General features: G+C 36.0%; 1 protein-coding gene across 1 annotated transcript in view; it reads left to right on the forward strand.

The window, feature by feature from the left end:
* Positions 1–23014, forward strand: part of LOC104252946 (connector enhancer of kinase suppressor of ras 2) — a 209188-nt gene extending 186174 nt beyond the window's left edge. Inside the window, exons 19-25 of the mRNA XM_059824361.1 lie at positions 478–551; positions 8147–8218; positions 19003–19073; positions 19824–19927; positions 21365–21872; positions 22208–22407; positions 22799–23014. Of these exons, the coding sequence (XP_059680344.1) occupies positions 478–551; positions 8147–8218; positions 19003–19073; positions 19824–19927; positions 21365–21872; positions 22208–22407; positions 22799–23014 (1245 nt within the window). The remainder of the gene's footprint in view (positions 1–477; positions 552–8146; positions 8219–19002; positions 19074–19823; positions 19928–21364; positions 21873–22207; positions 22408–22798) is intronic.
* Positions 23015–23265: the final 251 nt, after the last annotated feature.

Consider the following 23265-nt stretch of genomic DNA (forward strand, 5'->3'; position numbering starts at 1 on the left):
ACTTTTCCATTTAATCACTGGTGAGCTCACTGTAGGAACCTCCTCAATTATTATTAGCAGGGCAGATGGTCTGCACAATCGTGACTTTAAAAGGGAGGCATCCACAAAACAGTTTTAAAATGTAGACCATATGATAAGAAACTGAGAATTCTTCTCTGTAGTTGTCGATGTCTTGAATGCTATTTTAGTTGCTGTATTTAGTGCTGAAAGGTTTTCTGTCATCTTCAGCAAAGGGGAATTAGGATGACTACAGCTCCTTTAAGAAACGGTCAGTTTAGTTACTTCATGAACGTTATTGAAATTGTATGATGAAGTAAATACGTTTTTTAAGTAAAAACATTATGGGGAAAATATGTTCAGTATTTCAGTTGATTGGATGTTTTTTTCTTAGTGTAAGACCCAAATGGCTAATGCTCACTTCTCTCCTCTTTAACTCTATGTTCTTCTTCACCATCACTTTCTCTTCTCTTTTGATAGGATGAAAAAGCAGAAGGATTCATTAGTTTACCTGAGTTCAGGATAGACAGAGCAATTGAATGCAGAAGAAAACAGTAAGTAATGTGTCAATTACGTTTATAAATTAAGGGATCGCTCTTGGAAGTATACTATATATAGTACTGAAAATTTGCAAAGCCCTGAGAAGGAAGTAGGCAGAAAACCTTGCTGTAAATAATACATAATAAATCCACGTAAGCTTTAGTGTTTCTCTTTATTATAAAAGATACAACTTAATGTAAATTCCATAAACTGTCTTAGAATGAATTGGATAACTCTTTGGTCAGCTTTCCAGATAGCCCATTACAACTTCAGTTAAATAAGTAAAGCAAAAAATAACAAAAACGTTAGTCAAGAGATAAAACTTTCTTAGGTTCAGTATGGTCATCTTGATAAGAATCAAGTGTGCAAGAAACAGTTACCATAGAATATACCATTAAAAATATCATAGCAAGAGATGGTGAATATAATCTCCTTTTTCTCCTTTATGGAGGAAGCTTACTTACCCAATATTTTGTTATTCTCAACTGCTAAAATATTTAGTTTCCATATGCAAAATGAACATTGTGTTATTGCTTATGTGCATATTGCTACTACTGCATTATGCTCCCAGTAAAAAGCATATGCTAAGCTTTGCCACCCTTAAGGCATATTTAATAACAGACACTCATTGGAAATTGTTTTCAAGGCGTGTTGGGTTTGGAATCCGTAGCTGTCAAACAGCAGGTTTAACAGAACAATTCTAATGCTTTGAGACTAGCACTTTGCTGGTATCTCCTGAATTATTTGCATGTGTCTTCTGTATGCTGCATCTGGATTTTTAAAACTTGCTGCCACGAGGAGCTTCATAGAATAGCATTAAAGATAGTCTCTTACTAAAGCTTTCGTAAGTTATAACTAAGTATCCTGAATTTTTGTTGTGCTTTTCCAATGACTAAATGCAGTTTTGGTCTGAGGAATACAAGTCCTACAACTATGAACACACGTACAATAAAAATACTGAAGATACGAATTGCAATAGAGACTGCTCATCAGAAAATCAGACCTCTTCAATTGCTTGTTCTTGTCTGGAGGTATTATTACTGTCTGTCTGACAATTAGAAGACGGTGCATTTATACGTCTATTACTTCTTTCAGCTGAGGGTATCACTATAGAAATTAAACATGAACTGAGCACTATAAATTCCTCTGAGGAATGAGTAGATATTAATAATGATATTGAACAAAAATACAGGAAAAATAATACCCTTTTGTTAGAATATAAAACACTTAACAAATTTCAGTGAATTAACCAAGATCAAACAGCAGGTCATTGTGCACAGCTAGAAATAGCTTCCAGAGCTTTGCTCTAAGCATTAGAACACGTTTCCTTGGAACACTTCTTAGAGAACAATTTCTGTAGGGTATATGCACAGGAAAAAGTCCGATTAACTAAAACTTTACACACTACTGAAAACTGAGTACCTTCAGGCTTTGAATCCTTTCAAAAAGAGGTAGGTCCAGGGGTAAAAGTATAATGAAGACATTAATAGTATTCCCTTTGTTTGCTGAGCTGAATTTCCCTTTGATTTCTTCCTTCATGCACTATCATTTATATATTTCCCCCATCATAAAAACTACACTTACATTTGCCATTACTTTACCTGCTTGTTTGAAAACTGCAGAGAAAGTAAATCTAGTGTTAGGCTCACTTACATTTCCGTATATCCAGCAAATGGGAATGGAGGGCCCTGCCTCTGTAACAGCCAGCTCTAATCCACAGCCTCTGCAAGCATACTTCTAAAGCGCTTACCCATCCTCCTCTATGCTGTCTTACCGAGGACGGGACTGAGCATGTTTGCCATTACCTGATTCCGCTGAAAAGCTAATGGTTCTGGTGAGCCTAGGGACAACTTCCTGTGGTTTGATTGCTCTGCATTCCTTTTACAAATAAAATTAAGGTTCTTGCATGTTCTGGAAAAGTTCTAACTCACACTTCATTATTCTCTCTGCTAGACCAGAGGGAAACATTTCAGTTAGGATTTTCTTGCCTCCTTTTCAGAGAGCTAGTGAAAGACATTTTGCAAGATCGGTTCTAGCTTCTTTCCACCTTAGGATGTCTTTTTCATTTAATAGTGGGATTTAGTAGGTGCTGGAATGTAAGCTAAAATTCATTGCAAGCTTGAAATCTGAAAATATAAATCTGGTTGTGTTCTTACTCACTTCTATATGATTGATTCCATTTTAACATTCATGCAAAAACTAGTAAAGCAGTTACCCTGGGAGTTAATAAGGACAGGGGAAAGAAACCTAGTCCTTTCTGTTTTTTTTTTCTTTTTGGGAGGTTAATTTGTTTTTAACTTAAAATTGCCTGAAAAGTGCACTTAATATTTTAGTGCATAAAGAAGTCCAGCTAAAATCACAGTGTTAGTTTTCTCTCAGCTCTCTCAAAAGCAAACTAAGAACATTTTGGAACCCAGCTTGGATTTCCCCTCAAATTTCTGTTATTTTCAGAGCCATCAATGTGAAATGTTCAAACCTTATTGAGCAAAAGAATTTGAAGTCTTACTAGAATAAGTAATAGATTTGTCTTTTCCACTGTTCTGTCAGATGGAGAATGCTGTTTTATAGAATGAGTGTTACTGATGTCCATAGTATACATTGAATGAAATAGGCTTTATAAGCTTTCAAAAGAATATATAGTACTTGAATGCATTATTCTGTATAATTTGATGATTTGCCTCACTAATGCATTTAATGAACGTACCCTGATTGTTATACAAATCATGGCATTATCTCAGACTGGTTTAGCTCTCCAGGCTATATTTGGATGTAGAACGACCTTGTCCCTGCGAGAGGAGGTTTCTTGCGCTGACACTGAAAAACTTTCCACTGCTTTTAGGCAACACCTGCATCTTCATGCTTAAAAATGATCATACTGTGTTAGAAATCTTATTTATTTAAGTTTGTGTGATGTGCCAGGACATGAATATCATGTTATTTTCAAAGATACTGGTATTTATAATGCCCCATGACGAAGCTGATCCACAAGACTAAAGATTAATGGAACTACGTATATAATTAATCATTGTTAACTAGTGCTTTGCCTGAACTTTCAACAATCTCCACCTAGTGAAAATTTTCATTGCATAATTAATAATTAATTCTTAAATTTACGAGAGCATATGCCATACTGTTGACACTTCATATTGACACTGTGCAGTCAGAATTCTATATAAATGTTGTTGATGTAGTATAGGTAGACATGAAGTTGTATCTTAAAGGTTGCTACAGTTTCAGTAATTTTTATTACATCTTCTGAAATGAACTTGACAGTCTTGGTAGACAGCAAACCAGACTTGAGCCACCAGCCAACCCCAGCAGGAAAGAAGGCTGACAGCTTCCTGGGCTGTGTTAACTGGAGTGCAGCCAATAGATGAAGGAAGTGATTATTCCCTTTTACTTGGTACTCATTACACCACATCTAGACTATTGCATCCACTTTTGGGCCCTCCAAAACAAGCCAAAGGTAAAAAATATAGGTATCGTTCTCCTGCATTATTCATATTTGTCTATAGATCTAGAATTATTTCCCTGGAGACTTTTCTGCAGTTCTTAATGCTAGTGTATCTAAATGCTTCTCCAATAATAATCTTTGTGATACTTCTGGGAGATGAAAATGGATTTATTGTCACATTTTGCAGTCCAGAAACAGAACTGCAAAACTTCTAAATCAAAAGTTTCCACAGAACTGGGATCTCCATTTCATAACAATAAAGACCTGTTTTCTTCAGAGTATGTAAATATATAACAGTACAATACGTTATTGCAGCTGTCAGTGCTCTCCATTTCAGTAAATTACCAGTATATCAGACAAAAAGATATTAAGGAACATTCATGTAGTAACCAATTTTTAAGTCTGTTTGCTGTGACTTGGCATGTGAGAACTCCTTGCATAAGCAGGAAGACCTGCAGCATTTAACTGATTTATCCCTGAAAAAATTCTTGCTCTCTGCATTTTACAACATATTCACAAATTCCGTAACAACTGAGACAGAAGTGCTACAGAAAGTAGCCTTATCTGTGGCGTAATCCTGACTCGCCTCTCTGACAAGTCCACTCTCTACCTTAATTGAGGTAGGGTTCCTGTGAGAATGTAATATTCAAATACATAATCATAGATTGTATTACATTACAAGAGCATAGTGGAGCCAAATTTAAGTTGTTTATCACACTAACTCTGACATATTCTAACTTTTAAAAGGTTGACTCTGAAACCGGAATATTGGCATTTTAATGCTTTTATGTATGTAAATTTCCTGTCTAGTAAAATAATCCTATTTACAAGCAGAAACTCCATCATGTGATATTCTAACAGGATTAATCAAGAGGATTAGAATCTTTAGATCCACCACATAATCCTCTCCAATTTGAGCCAATACTTAAATCTCAGAACTGGAAGACATTTGGGCAAATGGAACACTAGAAGGTGGAGATGTTGCACAGAGTTGAGACCAATGGACAGCAGAGTGCTGACATTGCAGCAAAAAATACGTCCATGAAAATAACGTATCATGCTTAAATAGTACAACAACACAGGAGTATTTGTTTAGTAATGACTTTCTATTTTGAGTATTACAAATTAAGTTCTGTAAGGAACTTCTGTAAGGAGGTATAGTACTTGTTAATTCCTGTGTAATTAACAATGTGTAACATACCACTCTAATATATGTGTGTGCGCATAAAGACATGTACAAAACTATTTCACATTTCTTATTCAGAGACAGATGTCATCTGGTTTGCTAGAGCAGTTGGAGTTGCTGATAGTCAGCTGGCATAAGGGGAGTAAAAAGATTCGCGTTAAGAAGTAGGAGACTAAGGATGATAATATGATTTTAGTGTCAAAGATTCTTATACTAATCGGGTAAAAGGAATCATAAATTTGATCAGAGTATACTTAAAACTATATTTCTATAATGATCAAAATCTCTTGCATTAAAATCTTAAAATTCAGTACATATAATTAACAAGTGTATGCCATCTAGTGGGCATCAGAAAAGTTTCCTCCCTATTCGGGATTTCTCATGTACTCACCATTTTCATTTGCAAAATACAAGTAGCTAGGGAGATGAGGATCTGCAGTTGACATTATCAATGTCCAGATGCCAAAACAATACTTAAATACCTCTCAAGTCTCATTTATGGGATTAAGATGTTTTATGATGACCCTCTGTGCAAAAACGTATGCTTCATATACTTCTAATCTCGTGAAAAAGGAAACTGCACATAAATACAACTCTGCTGTTATTCTTCTGTAGAACTTTTGTTAGGAAAGCCTGCTACTGTACACATTTGTATTAATAATATATATAAGGAAATAAGGGTGGTGAGGCACTGGAACAGGTTGCCCAGAGAAGCTGTGGATGCCCCAACCCTGGAGGTGTTCAAGGCCAGGCTGGACGGGGCTTTGAGCAACCTGGTCTGGTGGAAGGAGTCCCTGCCCATGGCGGGGCGGGGGGGTGGAACTAGAAGAGCTTGACGGTCTCTTCCAGCCCAAACCATTCTATGATTCTATGAAAATCAGTGTGCCCAAGTGAAGCTTCTTCGTCTTTCATTTTTGTCTCTGAAAACTGCAATAAATCATCTTAATTAATAAAACACTCATTTGCATTTAAGCTATTAAGAGTAGAAATGTTGCATCACAGGTTTTTCATAATGTCATGTATAATGATTCCTAATCTAATTCTTACATCTGGTAATTACCATATAATTGTCAGTATTTTAACGTAAATGTTATGAATGATAGCGTGGGGTTTTTTAACATTTGCCAACTAATCAAAATAATAGTCTTTAATGCTCTGAGTTTGTGGTTACCTTGACAGCAATACTCCTTTTAATTATATTCACACAAAAAAATTGTAAAAAATATGATTATTTTTCTTAGCAGTTTTCAAATAACTGCTCAACGGAGGGAGAGCTTAGGGATTGCACCATATAAAAGCATTAATAAAAAGCATTTTTATGTGAACTATAATCATCCATGCTGTAAGATTTTGAGCTTGGTTATTACCTCATGCATGTAGTCTGAATAGACTACAATGCAATGTAGTGATGTCCGTATCTAGCCAGTATAAAGTGAGAATCAGGCCTTGTCTCATGGAATCAGTAGTACAGAATAGAATTCCTTCATTGGCCAAGTGGCTGGTGAAGGAATTGACATTTGAGGAAGGAGAAAGAATATTAGCAGTGCACAGAGCAATGTCAGTCTTCCAGCTACCTTTTGTCATGCTACCATTCAGTACTTCAGGTCGGTGTAGCCAAGAATATAGTATACTATACTATTAATATTGTGCTATTTACACAAGTAAAACAGTACAGACTTTTAAAATTAAGTTAAACCTGTTGTGATACACTTTTGGAATTATTCCACTGATTCCTAATTTTACTTGCACTTTTCAAAGAACTTCACTCTATTAATTAACCTTTGCATAAATCCAAAATCACCAAAGGGAAAAAAACCCTCAACCCACCACTATGACTTCTTGAATCAAGAGCTGTCTGTGAGAACACACCTTGCAATATAAAAAAATCAGTGAGATACATCGAACTGACCATGAACTATAATGTAACAATAAATACAAGATTTAAGTCTAAATATTGGCAACTCTGTTATTTGCTAGGTGGCAGATGAAGAAACATTAGCTATTAATGACTCACGGTGATTGCAGAAAAAATACAGAAGAGATTAGTAAATTAAGATGAAAAGTACCCGGGATGTGTTTGGTTTTAGAGTAACTTGACAAAGCAATTGCTGGAATTAGCAGTGACTACTTAAAGAGTTAAGACTATTTAAGAAACTTCTTTATTGTTATCTACTTTCAAACAAAGAAAACGTGCCACTTATATTCGCTAGAACTTTCCATATACTTCTCTTAAGCTCAAATTGAATGAAAATTATACTGAGGCGTTAAAAAATATTGTGTTAAATTTAGGAAACATTAATTTATTTAAGCTTATACTAGAGATCTTACAGTCTTATGACTAAGTAAAGAGAATTTGAGAGTACTGTATTTTTAAAGTCGTCTCCAGTTGAACGCAATTACTGGATGGTTATTCATCTTTATATTCCTTCCCTTCTCATTTATTAACATAAAATAAAGTTTTGGATAAATTCATTTATATCTTCAGAATCAAAATTACAATAAAGATATGAGACAGTTATGACACATAAGTTGGCAGCCTTCTGTATTCTTTGAGTAGGACACCAACCACAGTCATCTAAATAGACGAGAAGAGGTGGAGGGTTCAAACTCTTATTCCTTTAGAGATCATTGGAATACAACCAATATGTACTTAAATATACTCAATAAGATTTTCCAATTCACCCAGAAAGTTTTTGGATGTATAACATCACTAGTTATTGAAAGGATTTACATTTCTAAATCATTCAAGGGCTTTTTGAAGTACCAGTTAGGTTCACAAATGTAGATGTAATCAGATCTGTAGGAATCCATCTATAAGTTTATCCAGCAAGATATTCAGATTGAAGTTTTAAAACGCTTAGGAAACTTGTAACATGCTGAAGAATCATAGAGCAGATCAGTCTTGTGTATTTGTAGACAAACTGTTTGAAAGAAAAGGTATTTTTTTATTCTTTGTGCTTATTCTATAGTGCCTTCAAAGCATGCCACCCCAAAATAAAGAGCTTCTACTTTGCAACAGATTGCCTTGAAGAAATGAATAGGTAAGTTATGTTTCCACTTTATCATGATGTATTCTTCATCATGGTACTCCAGTAATTGAAAATAATATTTCATCTCACATAGAAATACGCTCTTGGAGCATGATGTAATGCTGATTGATAGTGTTCTCAGTACTTAGCCCACTTAGTCCTCCATTAATTTTAGTACATACATTACATTGTGTGGCTCACTTTGCTGAAATTTTCTGTCATGCTGCATGTCACAATTCTGCAAAGGTGTGTTAGGGAAGTTAGTTGTGTTGGTCTCATCTATATTCATTAGAATTTTTGTTTGTTAATAGGCATAAAGTTTATCGCACTTCCAATTTTTTGTTGATCAAGGCTAGAAACATTAACGTGGGATAAATGTTTCTGGTACATAAAAACAGTGCATACGTACCAAAGCTCATACTTAAGAGTATACCCACATGATGGGATATTTTGAAGTTGACTACTGACAATCCACAGTAACATGACATGACCTAAACCCACAGAAAAGCAATTTGGAGTAATTTTTTTAACAGGAATGGGATTGAACAAATGAGATGCATTTATTTTTCATGCCAGAATCTGAAAAAAACCCAAGAAAACAAAAAAACAACTCTTACCCCCCGCTAAAAACCCCAACAACAACAACAAACCCAGTAGTAATTCATTTTATTCATTGCATCACTGTCCCAACAAGGAACAGAGGCTAGCAAAGTTCAGCTGTTGGCATTGCTGTGTTTTTTTAAGTGTCCTTGGATGTGCTGGGAGGGCATTCAAAACTTGGCTGGACAAGGCCCTGAACAATCTGATCCAACATAAAAGCTGGCCCTGCTGTGGGTGGGGTGTAGGAACAGACGACCTCCTGAGATCTCTTCTAACCTAAATTACTCTGTGCTTCTATTTTGTGATTCAGTGATGAAGGCAGAGGTTAGATAAAGGTGGGGAGGTACCTTTGATCCTCAAAGGCAGAGTCAAGTGTTCTACCTCCTCCTGTTACTTCAGTAATTTGTTTATTCCCAACTGAGGTAAAAAGCAAGGACACATGGGACAGTGTTACCATACTTTGAACTCTTAAATCTTTCCTGGTGTAGACTGCTGAAACTTTGAGATTTAGTTAGTTCTTTCTGTTGGCAGACTTAGAAAGGCACAATTACCTGAGGATACAGCTGGACTTTTTTCTTTGGAATGCTAATGTCTAAAAATTATTTTTAAATTGAACATTTATATTCTGTGGCTTACATGGTCCTTCAAGAAATACAGTATTGACATGTAAGACTGGCTGTATCAAAACAGTTCAGGCTGATCCTGAACTGGATCTTCATCATCCACTGATGATGAGGAGGAGGAGGAGGAAGTTCAGTTCTCAGGAGTATCTCGCTGTGGCTAGCTGTCATTTTTAGGATATAAATTTGCTGAAAAATAGTTTTCCCAATATTAATTGTGTTGCGTTGTTCAGTTATGTGATGTGGCTGAGATTTGTCTGGTCCAAAATCGAACTGAGTATTTTCTGCTATTTTTAACTATGCATGGTCTCTCCCTTGATTTTAGCTCCTCTGATAGCTATGATTTGATGAAGTGCCATTGATCATATCTTTCTATTAGACCATAAAATATTCTGACTCAAGGAAAACAGGAAGTCTTGACATACATGCAATAAACTGCTCTTACAATATTCATTAATTTTTCTACATTGGGGAGCCAACGAAGCTGTCTTTATGACAGTTTACAGCTTTCGTGGGGAGTAACAGTTGGAAAGGTGCCAGGAGGTATTTTCGTATCATACTGCCATGTTTGGATTTTACGAGAACCTTTTTCATGACTTTTTGGGTCTGCTTCCCATGAGAGAAGACAAAGGGTGAACTTCCTTTTGAAGTATTTTGCAGTATTTTTCTTTCAGAAATGCTGCTCCGGGAGAGTAATTTAATTCACTCCCCAACCCAAATGATAGATTACTGTGCTACCTTTGTAAAATCCCTGGACATCCCCTGCAGCATTTTACCTGCTTCCTGGAATTCCTTCTCCCAGATATCCTGTGTGAAATTTGAAATGAGTAAGCAAGATTCATAGATGAAAAATGCACTTAAAACAGTAATTTCACAAAATCTTTCTCTTCCCAGCAAATTGCTAACCATGTAATCTGAGGAAATAGGGCAAATACTCTGCATGGTATCTCACACTCCTGCTGTCACCACGAAATTTACTGGATTTTCTGTGCTGACAGAGGGGTAGAGCTTTCATGCTGAAAAGTAAAGGAGTTCTACTATGGAGAAGAACATAGCATTTCTTTAGTCGCTATGTGGGGAAAGTATCACCCTTTTTTCAACTGCATTTACCACCAGCTTTCGTTTTTACAGTTTCTTACTTCAGATTCACTGTTTAATAATTTTTTCCACTCCAGAATATTTTAACCTGCCTTTAATAGTGCACTGCTGCTGAAAGAATTGTATACCAATGGGTAGTAATTGATTTGTGTGTAGCAGATAGAGTTACTCTGTTGCAGCTGAATTTTGCCTGCTGTGTTGCACGGTGCAGACAGACTTTGGTTTGCAAAATTAATGCCTCTGCTGTTTTGTCAGGTCTTACATGAGCATAGTTGTGTTCTTAGAAATGAATTAATAATGAAATTGATGAGCTCATCTTTTGCTTACCATGGTCACGGGGTACTCCAAGCTTGTTAAAGGCCTTATTTCCCAGAAGTGCTTCGTCTATTACCATACCATGCATAACCTGTTTATGGGTTTAATACTCCTGAGGAAATTAGAATTGAATTTAACATTCAGTTGTTTTACAATATCTACTTTATTTAAAACTTCCATGTGATTGAAGAGTGCAGTGCAGTGCATTTACAATCTCCTCATGGACTCCAAATATTAAATTTGAAAAGTTGCTATTTTAGGCTGAATAATTTCTTCACATTTGATTTGAGTAACTGGGTTAACTTTGCAATTTTAATAACTGCCATAAATCTTTTGCATTCATTCAAATATATAACAAATGTTTGCTACCCACTGAAACAGAATGATGATTGATTTTGTAGGGGTCACTCCCAATATTTTCCAAGTAAAACTTGAAAGATTCTAACACAGTATTTCTCTTAAAAAGAAACTGTTTGAAAATTGAAGTATTCTGAATTAAATCTCTGTTGATTATAAGCAAATTCTAGGATGCCTATCCTCTGTATTTTTAAGTATGGAATATAACCAAGTGAGTTACTCAAGGCTTTCCCTAAATCGTCTTGTTTATTCCTAAAGTTCATTCAGGTGTCTTAAATTTTGGGCACGTTAGTCTCCCTGACAGATCGTGGCCATATCAGATGGTGGGCCAGTATTAATGCATCTCTTAGAGTTTTCATTTACTTTCAATCTTCACTTACAAATAAGCTAACACCGAACAAAAGATCTTGACAACTAAAAATTTCAGACATATGCCCCTATTAGACATTGCCCCTCTTAAACAAGAGTTCCTGGAGAAGTGAGCAGTAGAGTAATCATATCAGATCTGTCTATCCGAATTTAACAGTTTTTTAACAAATAGAACTCAGTAAGTCATTAAAGAGCTCTTAGTCCTCAGTCCCTTACCCACTGAAAAGCAAGGAGATAATTCTGCAGAACATGAAAGGTACTTTTCAAATAAAAATCCCTGAAATGGAGATTCCCGGTGGTGTTGTAAGCAAACATAAACAGCAGGTTTTCCTCTTCTTCCTTTATGTTCCTATAAACTTGTTTCAAATCCAGGAAAAATAGTCCATGCCCGAGGCCACTTCAGTCCTCTAATTTATTGTTCTCACGTAAAAGCTCATAAGTTGCAGCACAAGTAAAACAATTTTCTGATCAGAACTAGCTGCAGGCCCCAGAGACTGGATGAAACCATGATGTATATGGGAGTGAACGGTGCAATAGTGCTCCATTTGGGGAAAATACTAAGCCAGGAAGTACTAGTACAGAGCTGTAAGGCTTCAAAATCTCCTTTTTTTGACTAGTGCCCTAACTCCTCCTTTCTAGGATTTACGGACTAGTTGCCATAGACTTTTGAACTACCATTTCTCCCTTAATACAGTTTGAGAACCACTGGCTTATAGCATTACACTAAAGGAGTTCAGAGGAGTTTACAATACACAATTGCAATTATCCAATACACAATCCAAATGAGCATTCAGGTGTGAATGTATCCCTAATGCGCAGGAGTTAGGATTTGCATTGGCTTTCTGTACTAGTTTAAATTACAAAATTAACTTAATCAAATTCTGCTGTAAATAATACCATTGTGAATTGGTATAGTTCTTCTGGGAGTCAAACAGTTCAACTGCATTTAATATAGCAGATTTTGTGATTACAGTGCTGTACCTCTCTGTGATGAATGAACATGCATTACAGTCACATATTGTGATGTTATACTGGAGATACTAAGTTAACACTGCAAAAGCTGAAGTTTTTAGTAATAGAAATAAGTAATATACATAATTAAATGTTGGGCATTTAACAGTATTGCTTGGCCTCTTTGATCTGATGTCCTAAGAGTAATTAAGACTAATGAAGGAAATATCTTATTGTCATCTTAATAGATTCCTTTAAGTATCAGCTTGAAACTCCAAGCTTGACGTAGCAATGACTATTCCTTTTTGATTTGCCTAAGCGTGATTGTAAAAGTGTTTGAAAATTGGCAAGAGAAGTTCCACCTGAGTGAGTTTTTGTGACTGTTTTGGTCGATTTCCTTAGGGTTTATTATTGGTTTTATCTGAAATTATAGTCTATGATAAAGTTATTGTTTGCATATTCTCTGTGATACACAACTACATTTATACAGTAAGATGCTATTTCATTTGTCACCAGAAGGGTCATTTATTTGCTACAGAAGTAGTGAACTTTTTTGTCTATCATCCACTGGGGGAAAAAAAAACCCAAAAAACAAACCAGACTTCTGACTACAAAGGCATAGCTGTGCATTTGGTTGACAGGGTTAAAAAAAAAAAAATACCATTTTTTCCCAAAAATATTCCTATTAAGTGCATGAAGTAGATGCACATACAAAGACAGCATAAATTGCCATGGTTCACTTGTCAACTCTTAAGCTGTCTGGGGCTTTTCTCATATTTTTCCAGCCTGACAAATCGAAGAAGACAATGCATGAAACAAGATCAACAGAGTCATGTCAAATTATCAAACCAGAGAGTACTTACAGTTTATCCTATGAATGATTTTATGTAACAAATTCCAGCAACTGTGACAAATAAAATAGTAGAACTACAGGCTGCTGAGAGTTGACATATTTGGAGAGATGAGCTCATTGAGAAGACTCTGCTCAGTGTTATATTTCACTGTCAGACCTCAGTTACGTTTTTGGGCTCCTTTTGTGTTGATGAATATCAAGGCATTATTTTAGCCATACCTATTACAGGAACCTTTATTCTGTCAAATGAATATATTACCTGTATAGCCTTAGAAAACAGTGAAAATAATGTACCTTAGGAACAAAACCAGGAAATGTATTGATTTTTTAGGTGTCCAGTAAGAAAGACTGGTCAGGAAGAAGCCAGCATAACAAATACAAAATCAATTTTAGAATATAATTCTGTATTGCAAAGAATTTTACCGTGAATTCTGGAATCCAATTATCCCACTGGTGTACAAAAATAGAAAGTTTTTAATCAGAAATTAAATATAAATTGCACTGAATAAATTCTGTGTATGAAATAAATGGTTCAAGGGAATCTATATTTTAAAAGACTTAGAGATAACTTGATTAAGTCAAATTTAACTTCCACTTTAGTTCTGTTTTTTTTCCTTTTAACCAAATAATCTCAAGTGTAGATGCAATCTCAAAAGCGAAGAAAGATGCAGTCCTGCACTGAAACATTTATAATACAAACCTGAGATGAAACAGAAGTGCAAGTATTAATTGATGAAAAGATGCAAGAAAGAGAGGAAATATATAACTATTTATTTATTCTGTCCTTTAATGCCTCCTTATTTCATTGGTTTCATTTTTAAGGGACATTTAACAGAAAGAAATAGCAAAAGTGGATAGACTCTTTCTTGAATTTATACCTTTTCAGGACATATCCTTCATTTACTTTTTCACTTGAATTAAATTCTATATACCAGCCATCCTGTATATGCAAAAAGTGTATCCAGTATTGAGAATATTAGCAAATAAAACTTACTTGAACCACAGAAACCTGCTACTTCCTGACCTGTACCCCATGGATTTGTGGAACGGTTTTAACTAGAACCCTAAAAAGAACAACCTTGCACCTCTTCTTTAAAAAAATGGTTACCCTGCTGCCTTTGGTTTTTATTCTCCTACACCAAACATAATAGTTCTCTCAAATTTATTACAATGGAGATTGTCCAAGTTGTTTTGTTTTTTCACTTGTGCTATTTTACTCTGGACTGTAGAAAGGAATAGCCAGGTGGGTGAAGTGTGATGCCACTATGAAAACTATTGTTGCCTTCAATCCCAGAACCTCACACTGACCTCGGACTGGCTCATCACCATGCTCGGCAGGAGTAAATTATAACAGCCAGTAAAGAGAAACTTACTGTGTTTGTACAATGAGTAATGGCATATTCTTGTTTTTAATATAGTGTGTTAGGACAGTGAAGCTACGCGAAATTGTTTCCCCTGTTGTTTGGTCGACGTTAACATTTTCCAGTGTTTTTATTAAATGATCAGTAAGAGAATGTGCTCCTGACTCCTGACAGTTCAGGGCATTTCAAGCATGACTCACTCTTCAGTATCAAGTTTTGATTATTGTCACAGCTACTTAGTTCATCACTGCCCTCAGTGCCTTTGTAATCATCACTTTCCAGGCCTGCGGGTAGAATCAGACTCTCAGAAGAGGCCCTGGGCTGTAATCCCCTGGTACTAACCAGAATTATCTCACTAAATTTAACTTAACTTCCTACCATGTAGCTCTATTTTATCCCAAAGCAGTGACAAGAGTGCCTGTTTGTAATCAACAGAATTAATTAAAGCCAAGTCTGATTTATTTAGAATTTAAACCATTGAGACAAAGTACAAAACTTACTTACGCATTTAGATGACTTTAATTGAGGCTTACCTTTCCCTGCCTTTGGTTCACTAGGTGAACCAAAGGTACAGGCAATAAAAAATAATTAATACACTTCTTAGTCCCTCGTAAGTTGTTACAATGTACCTCAGTAAGATAGATAGTCTCTCTTACAGAGATGTTGTACAATATTGAAGGTAAAATGATGTAGCAAAGTATCCTTGGGATATTTAGTACGGCTTCATGTCTTCACAACTAATTTCTATCTAGAATGCAAACCCTGTGGTTCGTTGAGTGGCCTAGACTGAAACTTAGTGAAACATGCTGTTTAAGTTGTTTAATTATCAAAAGAAGAGAGTTGATGACATTATCAAAGAAAAAAGGTAGGGGTTTTGGGGGGAAGAGGAGTCCAACTTTCTGCCTCAGGGGGCCAAGATATATAGAGATGTACATGTAGGATTGCTATACATGCACCTGCCAGAATCTCTCATGTCTTTTTGTGATAGCGTGAAATTTAAGGAGCTAGTAGGGATACAGCTATATAAACCAAATTAGACAAATGATCTCCTGGTTTTTTTTCACTATAGCTGCTTGCCAAGTGTAGCATATAGGCTTGCATTGCATGACCTTCAATTAAAGATGCAGTCATCTATCCCTTAGAGAGTCCAGTTCTGACACGTACTCCCGTTGCCTTCCTGAAACCTGACATTTGCCTACAAGGCATTCCATGCAGAGTTTAGGACCAAATGGCTGAGTTTCCAAGCTTTCCACAGGGAACTTTTTATGACCTTGACTGCCTGTTTTCTTAAAAATGAAAGTGTTTTGCTCATCAAGTAAATTCATCAAGTTTATACAGCGTTCCTTTTGAACTGAGTTTGCATTTCCTTGAAAAAAAAATGTTAACTGTAAGAAAAGGATCTGTAATCTCAGCACTTCTATAACTCCTGATTAACCTCAAAAACATTCACCCATGCTTTTTTTTAAAAACACAAAACCTAAAATTGAGATTCTTTTTATCGGAAGAGATTTTATCATTATAAGCCACTGAATATCATCAGATAACCCTTTTTGTTGTCTTGACGAAGAGCTAACTCTAAATTGTGGTAAATGAGGTAAGAAGGCACTTGTAACTATAGCTGGGAATCTTCTTGCCCTTCAGAAGAGAAAAATCTGAGCAGTCTTAGAGAAGGAAGATTACCTTCTGCTAATTCCAGATTTGGACATTGAGGCCACATGAGTAAAGCTGATACTCTGTGTATGCTAAGAATATCCGTGTTCTCTTGAAGGTTAATATTAACACTTCGATTGTTATCTATATATGCTTTCAAGATTTGAAACCCTCAAATTAACAATGCGCAACAAGATAAATTTGACAAGAAATTTAAGACAATGTAAATTTCCATGCAGTGACCGCCAAAACGGCTGAGTCTGGTTTAACTTTGAAAATGGTAATGAGTCCTAATTTATTTGGTGCTTAAGCAGAACCTTAGTTGAAGTTGCTGAGCCATTCTGCTTAATTGCCAAAGGCATATGGTAAAGTATGACTAAAACTATTTTACTCCAATGCTAATGAGTTTAGAAATTCAGGAACAACTGTTGAAAAAATAGAGAATACAAATGCTTAATAATGAGCAAGGCTATGACATCATTTCAATTACTGCAATAAAGAATATGCCTTTCAAGAGAAGCAAATGTCAAGTGATCAGCATGCCGTTTGTTGAATGAAATTATGCTGGTGAGCACTATAGAAAAGCTTTTGTGTAAAGCTCTTAATCCGTTTGAAATTTGCTTCCTTCACCATAAAGATGAGTTATTGACATGCGGATATAATGTCTCTCTAAGCAGTCCCAACCCTGCAGTTGATATTTGTGAAAACTAATCATCATTTCCATTTTTCTTTCCAACTCGCTTACTTCTGTTTTAATACCGGAGGGCAAAGCAATATTATTGTACAGTTCTTTATATTTTCATAGCTTTGCAAGTAAATTAAACCCTATAACAATTCCCTGTGAGTAAGAAGTAAATGTTGTCCCCTTTGGATACTTATGAAAGTCATGAGATACGTAGAACTATTTGCTGAAGGCCATACAATGAGTCAGTGTTATATCCAATATTACAGATTAAGATCATTGCTCTGAGAAACTGCAGAGCGTTGCTTAGGCCAGGAGATCAATACATACTGAACTGTGTGCTATTTTTAGTGGAGGGTTCACTCTTCCTTCATTTTCTGCCTCCTTGCTGTGTAGACCATCTTCCATATACTATGCTATCAGACCAGTAATACATTCACATATGTCCTTAGAAGCTTTTTTCTGTTCTACTACAAGTGGGAAAGAATTACACTGAATAGTTTTCTTGTTTTAATCTGCAAAAGACTTGTCTTTATGATGTAGTATGTATTGTTTACTAATGTCTTTCTTGAAGTCTTTGAAAGATGTTTTTGTCATGATATGATTCATTAACCAAGAACATAATTATTAACAATTTCTGTGTTGCAACGTTAAGAAAGAAAAAAGAGCTGCTTTTAGAAAACACTTACATGCAACATTCTAGGAGATTAATGACATAGTAAATAAATAATTTAGTCACTGAGTGAGGGAATACTTAGGAATGCATCCCAATCATTACAGATGTCTATTAATGGGGCTTTTTTCTGTGGTTATATATCCTTGGTGATGAAAATAAGCCGATTCTTGATTTTCCATTTGCTGAACATTAAGAAGTGACTTTGCTCTCTATGTGTTAATTGTCTTTTTTCCTGTCTTTCAATTATATATTGTGTAAATGCCCAGTAATCTTATATAAAGAAAACTCTAAAAGCATTTTCCCGAAAATAGACTGTAATATTTTCCTAATGAAACAAAGAATCTTATTTTTGGTCAAACTAATTAATTTTGGGACAAAGAAAGAAACCAAAATGTCCAATGTGAAATGCAAATATTGACGTACTTTCAATTTATGAAGTCTTGCTTTAGAAACCTAAGATTCTATATTTAAAAAATCAAAGGAAAATAATGTTGATATTGCAGCTCAATGAGTCTAAACATGTATATCACCAGTATCATGAATCTAGACTAGCAAATAACTAATGGAATACTGTCATAGTCTGTTTTAGCTTTTTGAGTATACAAATGTAATACAACCTACTTCCTAATACAGGTTTTCACACAATTATTGTCATAATTCTATTTTATTTGATAGTATTTTGGCAATTCAGGCAAGTTCTTGAAATTAATAGAAGTAGCAATCAGAATAAATGCAATATGCTCCTTTACACAATGTCTCTGGAACCATTCCACACAAATAGTTTGCAGATGCAGCTTAGAGAGGATTTGCTTCTGCTTAAGGTGGAGACAGAGCTGGACATTCTTTGTTCTACACAAACTATTCTGAAAATTTCATTTAGTCATTGCTAAAGTTAGCATATTAGTATGTATGCTTCATGTTTTCTTGATGACAGAAGGAAGACTGGTGTCATGATTCTTCAGTTTTCTACGCAGCAGAATAAAATGCAGTGAGTCTGATACTCCACTAGGCAACATCCTCCAGCAGATGTGAACAGCAGTGCAGGAGTACATCTGCATTGTACATGAACTGGAACATCCTTCACTTAAAATTATTAACCACTGAACACATCTGAATCAGGATTTTAACAGCCTGAACAGTGTTCAATTTTTGGACTAAGCATTGTCTCTGACTTTTCCAAATGTTAAGAATGTGTATGCCCTCAGATTTACACTCGATGTTCCTTTTAAATATCTCTCTTCCTAATTTTTTATTGTTCTATTAGATGGATGAATCGTTTGGGTCTCGCAGCAATTGGTTACACACCTGATGACAAGGATATTCATCCAGATGAAGGTAATGCTTCGGGGATTATAATTAGAAGAACAGAGTAGAGAGTACACATCTGATCATTATTTCAACAAAGTTGGAGATGCCATAACTGACTTCTTCATTAATTTATGTGCCATATCTTCTAAAATAGCAATTTTCGTAAGAATCCATATCCTTGAAGAACTAGATTTATTGGTGCCACCACCAAAGAAAATAAAATCCTGAGTAATAATTTTAAGAAATATTTAAAACAAGTGATAAAGAGAATGCAAGGTTCAGGGTGAGGTATGGTCTCTCAGGTCACAGCCATCGGGTATGCTCATCACCCTAGAGCAAATGAAGCCGTCACAAACACAGGTCAATATGTGCTTTAGAACCATTTTTGCATCTCCTGAGCTCAGGTGCCAGCCTTGCCTTTTTCACCATCACCCATGGTGGAACCTGTTATGCTAACATAATTAAGTGTTGAGGCTCAGCTCTACTTTGGCATCTAGAATGAAGTTGCTCTTTGAAAGTCTGTGGCCAGAAGTCAGTTTTTATGGACAGTGGGATTTAGGTGCCTAACCTGCTTTCTGTAATGCTCTCCTAAAACATTTGAAGGTTCTTCTACGTATCTTAGGTGCCAGATGCTTCCACAAGTCTGTTCCTTAGTGACTGCCAAGCCACCTAGGTGACTGTGAAATGTTTACCTTTGCATGCCAATGATATTTTTTAAGTGTGGGACCCACTTTCTTGTGGAAAAGCAGATGAGTGAAAGCCGGAATGCTTTGTTAGCAGATTACTGGAGCGAAAGCGACCAGGATGACATGGAGGGCTCTTTAACCCTGAAGCAGGAAGGCTCTTCAGCACTGTGTGACGCCTACCATCGAACATCCTCAGTGAGTTATAAATATTGCATTTGACACTAGGTCACCAAAAAATATCTGCGAGTCTTGATTTGCATCTTCCTTTTTTTGGAATATTTAATTACCATAAAAGCAGAACAAAGATGGATCTCATTATAAGAATGAAATTACTGCTGTTCCTTGTGAGCTAAGACCTGAATGTTTCCATAACAAGTCAATTACAAAGGAAGGAGAGGTACATGTCTTCTTACACGGATATGTCACCAGATTGCAAATATGACATTTTTTGTAGGATTTAGGAAACTACACCTAATAATGTGAACAGAATATTCAAATGTTGACTTCACTGCAGAATATGAAAAGAATGTGGTGGATGGCATAGTTTGTATTAACTGAGACTGTTTTTTGAGTATGAATATCGGATACTGGATGCTAGAGATTAAGATCTGATCACATTCATGCAGTACTCATGTTTTAGTACAAACCCTCTTTTTAAGAACATATCTTTAGAGACAAGGGTTTTTTCTGCTATGAAGCATTGTGTACAATACCATAGCAGTGATGGTATTTTCTGTTAGTGTCATAAGACGTTAAGTAGCTGATAAAAGTACTTTGAATATGTTGTGTACAGACAGCTTTTGATAACAGAAAAAAAACCATTTTGTATATGAAGAGGCTCTAGTAGCAAATAAGAACATTTCTATTATACAGAACATAGGCTGTGATAATTATTCTATGTTTCTAAGCGCAGATAGGACTGTTCTCTATTTTTCTTTCAGATTTTTCTTCAGCGTGAATGACACGATCCTCACACAGCCAGAACCAAAGAAAGAGTGACTGAGACAACAGCATCACATGGGTGACGTTCAGACTGATTTTCACCCATGTGATGCTGTTTTATCAACTGGGATACAGGTTAAGCCCCTCCCTTTCTGTTTTTCCACTTTTTTGCCTTTCTCCTTGTTTTTGAATTAAAATTATACACAGACCCAGCAGAATTAATTAAAATAATTTGAGAAGTTCAGCAGTCCCCCAAAATTCAAAAATCTTCCTGGGTGCTGAAGTTCTTTTTTTCTGTTTGGCTGGATACTTATCCTCTAAAAAAAGAAAGGAAATCCAATTATGGTTTCTTTTGGGGGCTTTCATGTCTTCACAGCACACTGCTGAACTGAGTGTAAACTGGACAGGTCTTCAGGAAACCTGTACCAGTATTATACTGTTCCTTCCAGCAGGAGTTGCTCATGGGCAGAGAATGTGCAAAACAAGAATAGGGAGTGGTTAAAACATAGCACTTGCATAAAAGATCTCACTGCTAGTTATGTTCTGTTTACAGAGGGTCATATTATGACATATCAAAACACACACATCAGTCCATTTTATTAGTACGTATCATATAATGTTTTACGCTATAGTAATTTACTTGGGTCTGTTCAAAACGTCTTATAGTCAGATGCCTTTGTGTCTTTTCAGGCGAATTCTTCAAGTCCATTCCCTGAAGCCAAACACGGTCGACACTTTTCAAGCGAATCAACATATTCTCATTCTTCTGCCGAGGATTCTCGACAAGATGTAGCAGGAAGCACGCACTCATCAGGATGCAGACCTCCCTACCGAGAAAGACGCTCATGGCAGGATCTGATAGAGACTCCTTTAACCAGTTCAGGGCTCCATTTTCTTCAGACTGTTCCTCCTGATGCAGAGTACGTGAGTGGCCGGCCTGGAATGTCACCGGACAAACGAAGACAAGCCACGCTACCAGTACAAAGACGTCATAATTATGAGCAGGATGGGCCTTTCCCTTTGGTGGAATGTCAAAGGGGACATAACTCTCATAACAGGCCACAGAAGCAGCGTAGTCAAAGCCTTCCCCGAAACAGAGATGTCAGGGGTAAGGGACGTGTGAGGTCCATAGAAGGAACAGATGACAAGCTGGAAGAGAAAGTTCCTGTTAGAAGGCATAATAGTTTCTGTGCGGAAGGTAAGCTTTCGGAGATATTCTGATCCTCTTTACAGCCATTGAATGCCAGAGCAATATTGCCGTTATTCTCAGCAAGATTTTTTGTGATTGAACTGTTATATGTTGGCAAATTCATCAGTCACTACACAGGAGTTTGCACTTGAAATGCTTGGATGTAGTGCTAAGAATATAGCTTTGGGGTAGACCAAAATGTTCTTGTTTTATCAAAACAAAAATTGGAAGGCTGTGTTATAGGGTTACTTTACACATGAATTTGCAGTATTGTTTGCTGGTTTTAGAGACTTCATCTGAATTACTAGATTTGTTGTTAGGATTCTTTATCTATTTTCTTACAGAAAACATAAAAGAAATTGGAGAAAATACAGATGGCCTGCAAGAGCTATACAAATCTCTGGAACAAGCTAGTTTGTCAGCTTTTGGAGAGCAGCGTCCTTCCACAAAGCAGGAATTCCGCAAGTCTTTTGTAAAGCGATGTAATGATCCAGTTATCAATGAAAAGCTTCACCACATCAGAGTTCTAAAGAGCACTTTAAAAGTAAGACTTTAGCATTAATTTTGTGTATGAGCAATATAAACTAGTAAAAGTATAATCTCTTAATGTTCTTCATGGATGGGGCTTTCTTTGTAGGTTTAGAATTAAGTTCCAAAGAAACTAAAAATACTTGAAAGCAAATATGTTCCAGCTTAAGGAAAAAAAAACCCAATTATTCAGCACTCTATATAGGCGTGTTGTACAAAGTGCCAAGGACTGAGCTGTCAAACAGTTTAAGCTATAACAGTTCCTGAATATAGGTAAAAGATTCAAGTGTCCATAGTAGTTTCCCTAGCACTTTGCATTAAAATGAAAGAAGAAATAAAATGCTGAAATACCAAATGTGGCATAAAGTTCATTTTGACCTGTACCGTGTCTTTCTGGAATTTGATAGGCGAAGGAAGGGGACCTCACTGTTATCAACAGCCTTCTGGATGATCCCAACTTAACATCAAAGAAGTTTAAAGATTGGAAACTAAAGAACTATGAGTTTTTCCTGGACATTTGTGAGTACAGTGCTGCTGTGAAATCTCAAAACGGAGCCTCTGAACTGTCAACCTCAGCACCAATGCTGACACATACACACTCATTCATTGAAACTCACGTGTGACAGGACTCATGTCCTGAATAATTGCTGGGTGCCATGAAAAATTGAGTAAGACAAACACTGTAATATTTATTGATAATGTACTCAGCAGTACTGTAAATAAGTTGGATAAGAGTATAGTGCCACAGGATGCCTACTACATTGCATGATAAGACAACGATATTCTTTATGAATTTTTTTTTGTTTGCTGTTATCAACTGATGTCCGTATCAAGCTCTGCATTAGAAAGAAGCAGTGCAGAAGTGTAACTGAAA

Source organism: Gavia stellata, chromosome 14 (assembly GCF_030936135.1).
Source record: "Gavia stellata isolate bGavSte3 chromosome 14, bGavSte3.hap2, whole genome shotgun sequence".
NCBI lineage: Eukaryota > Metazoa > Chordata > Aves > Gaviiformes > Gaviidae > Gavia > Gavia stellata.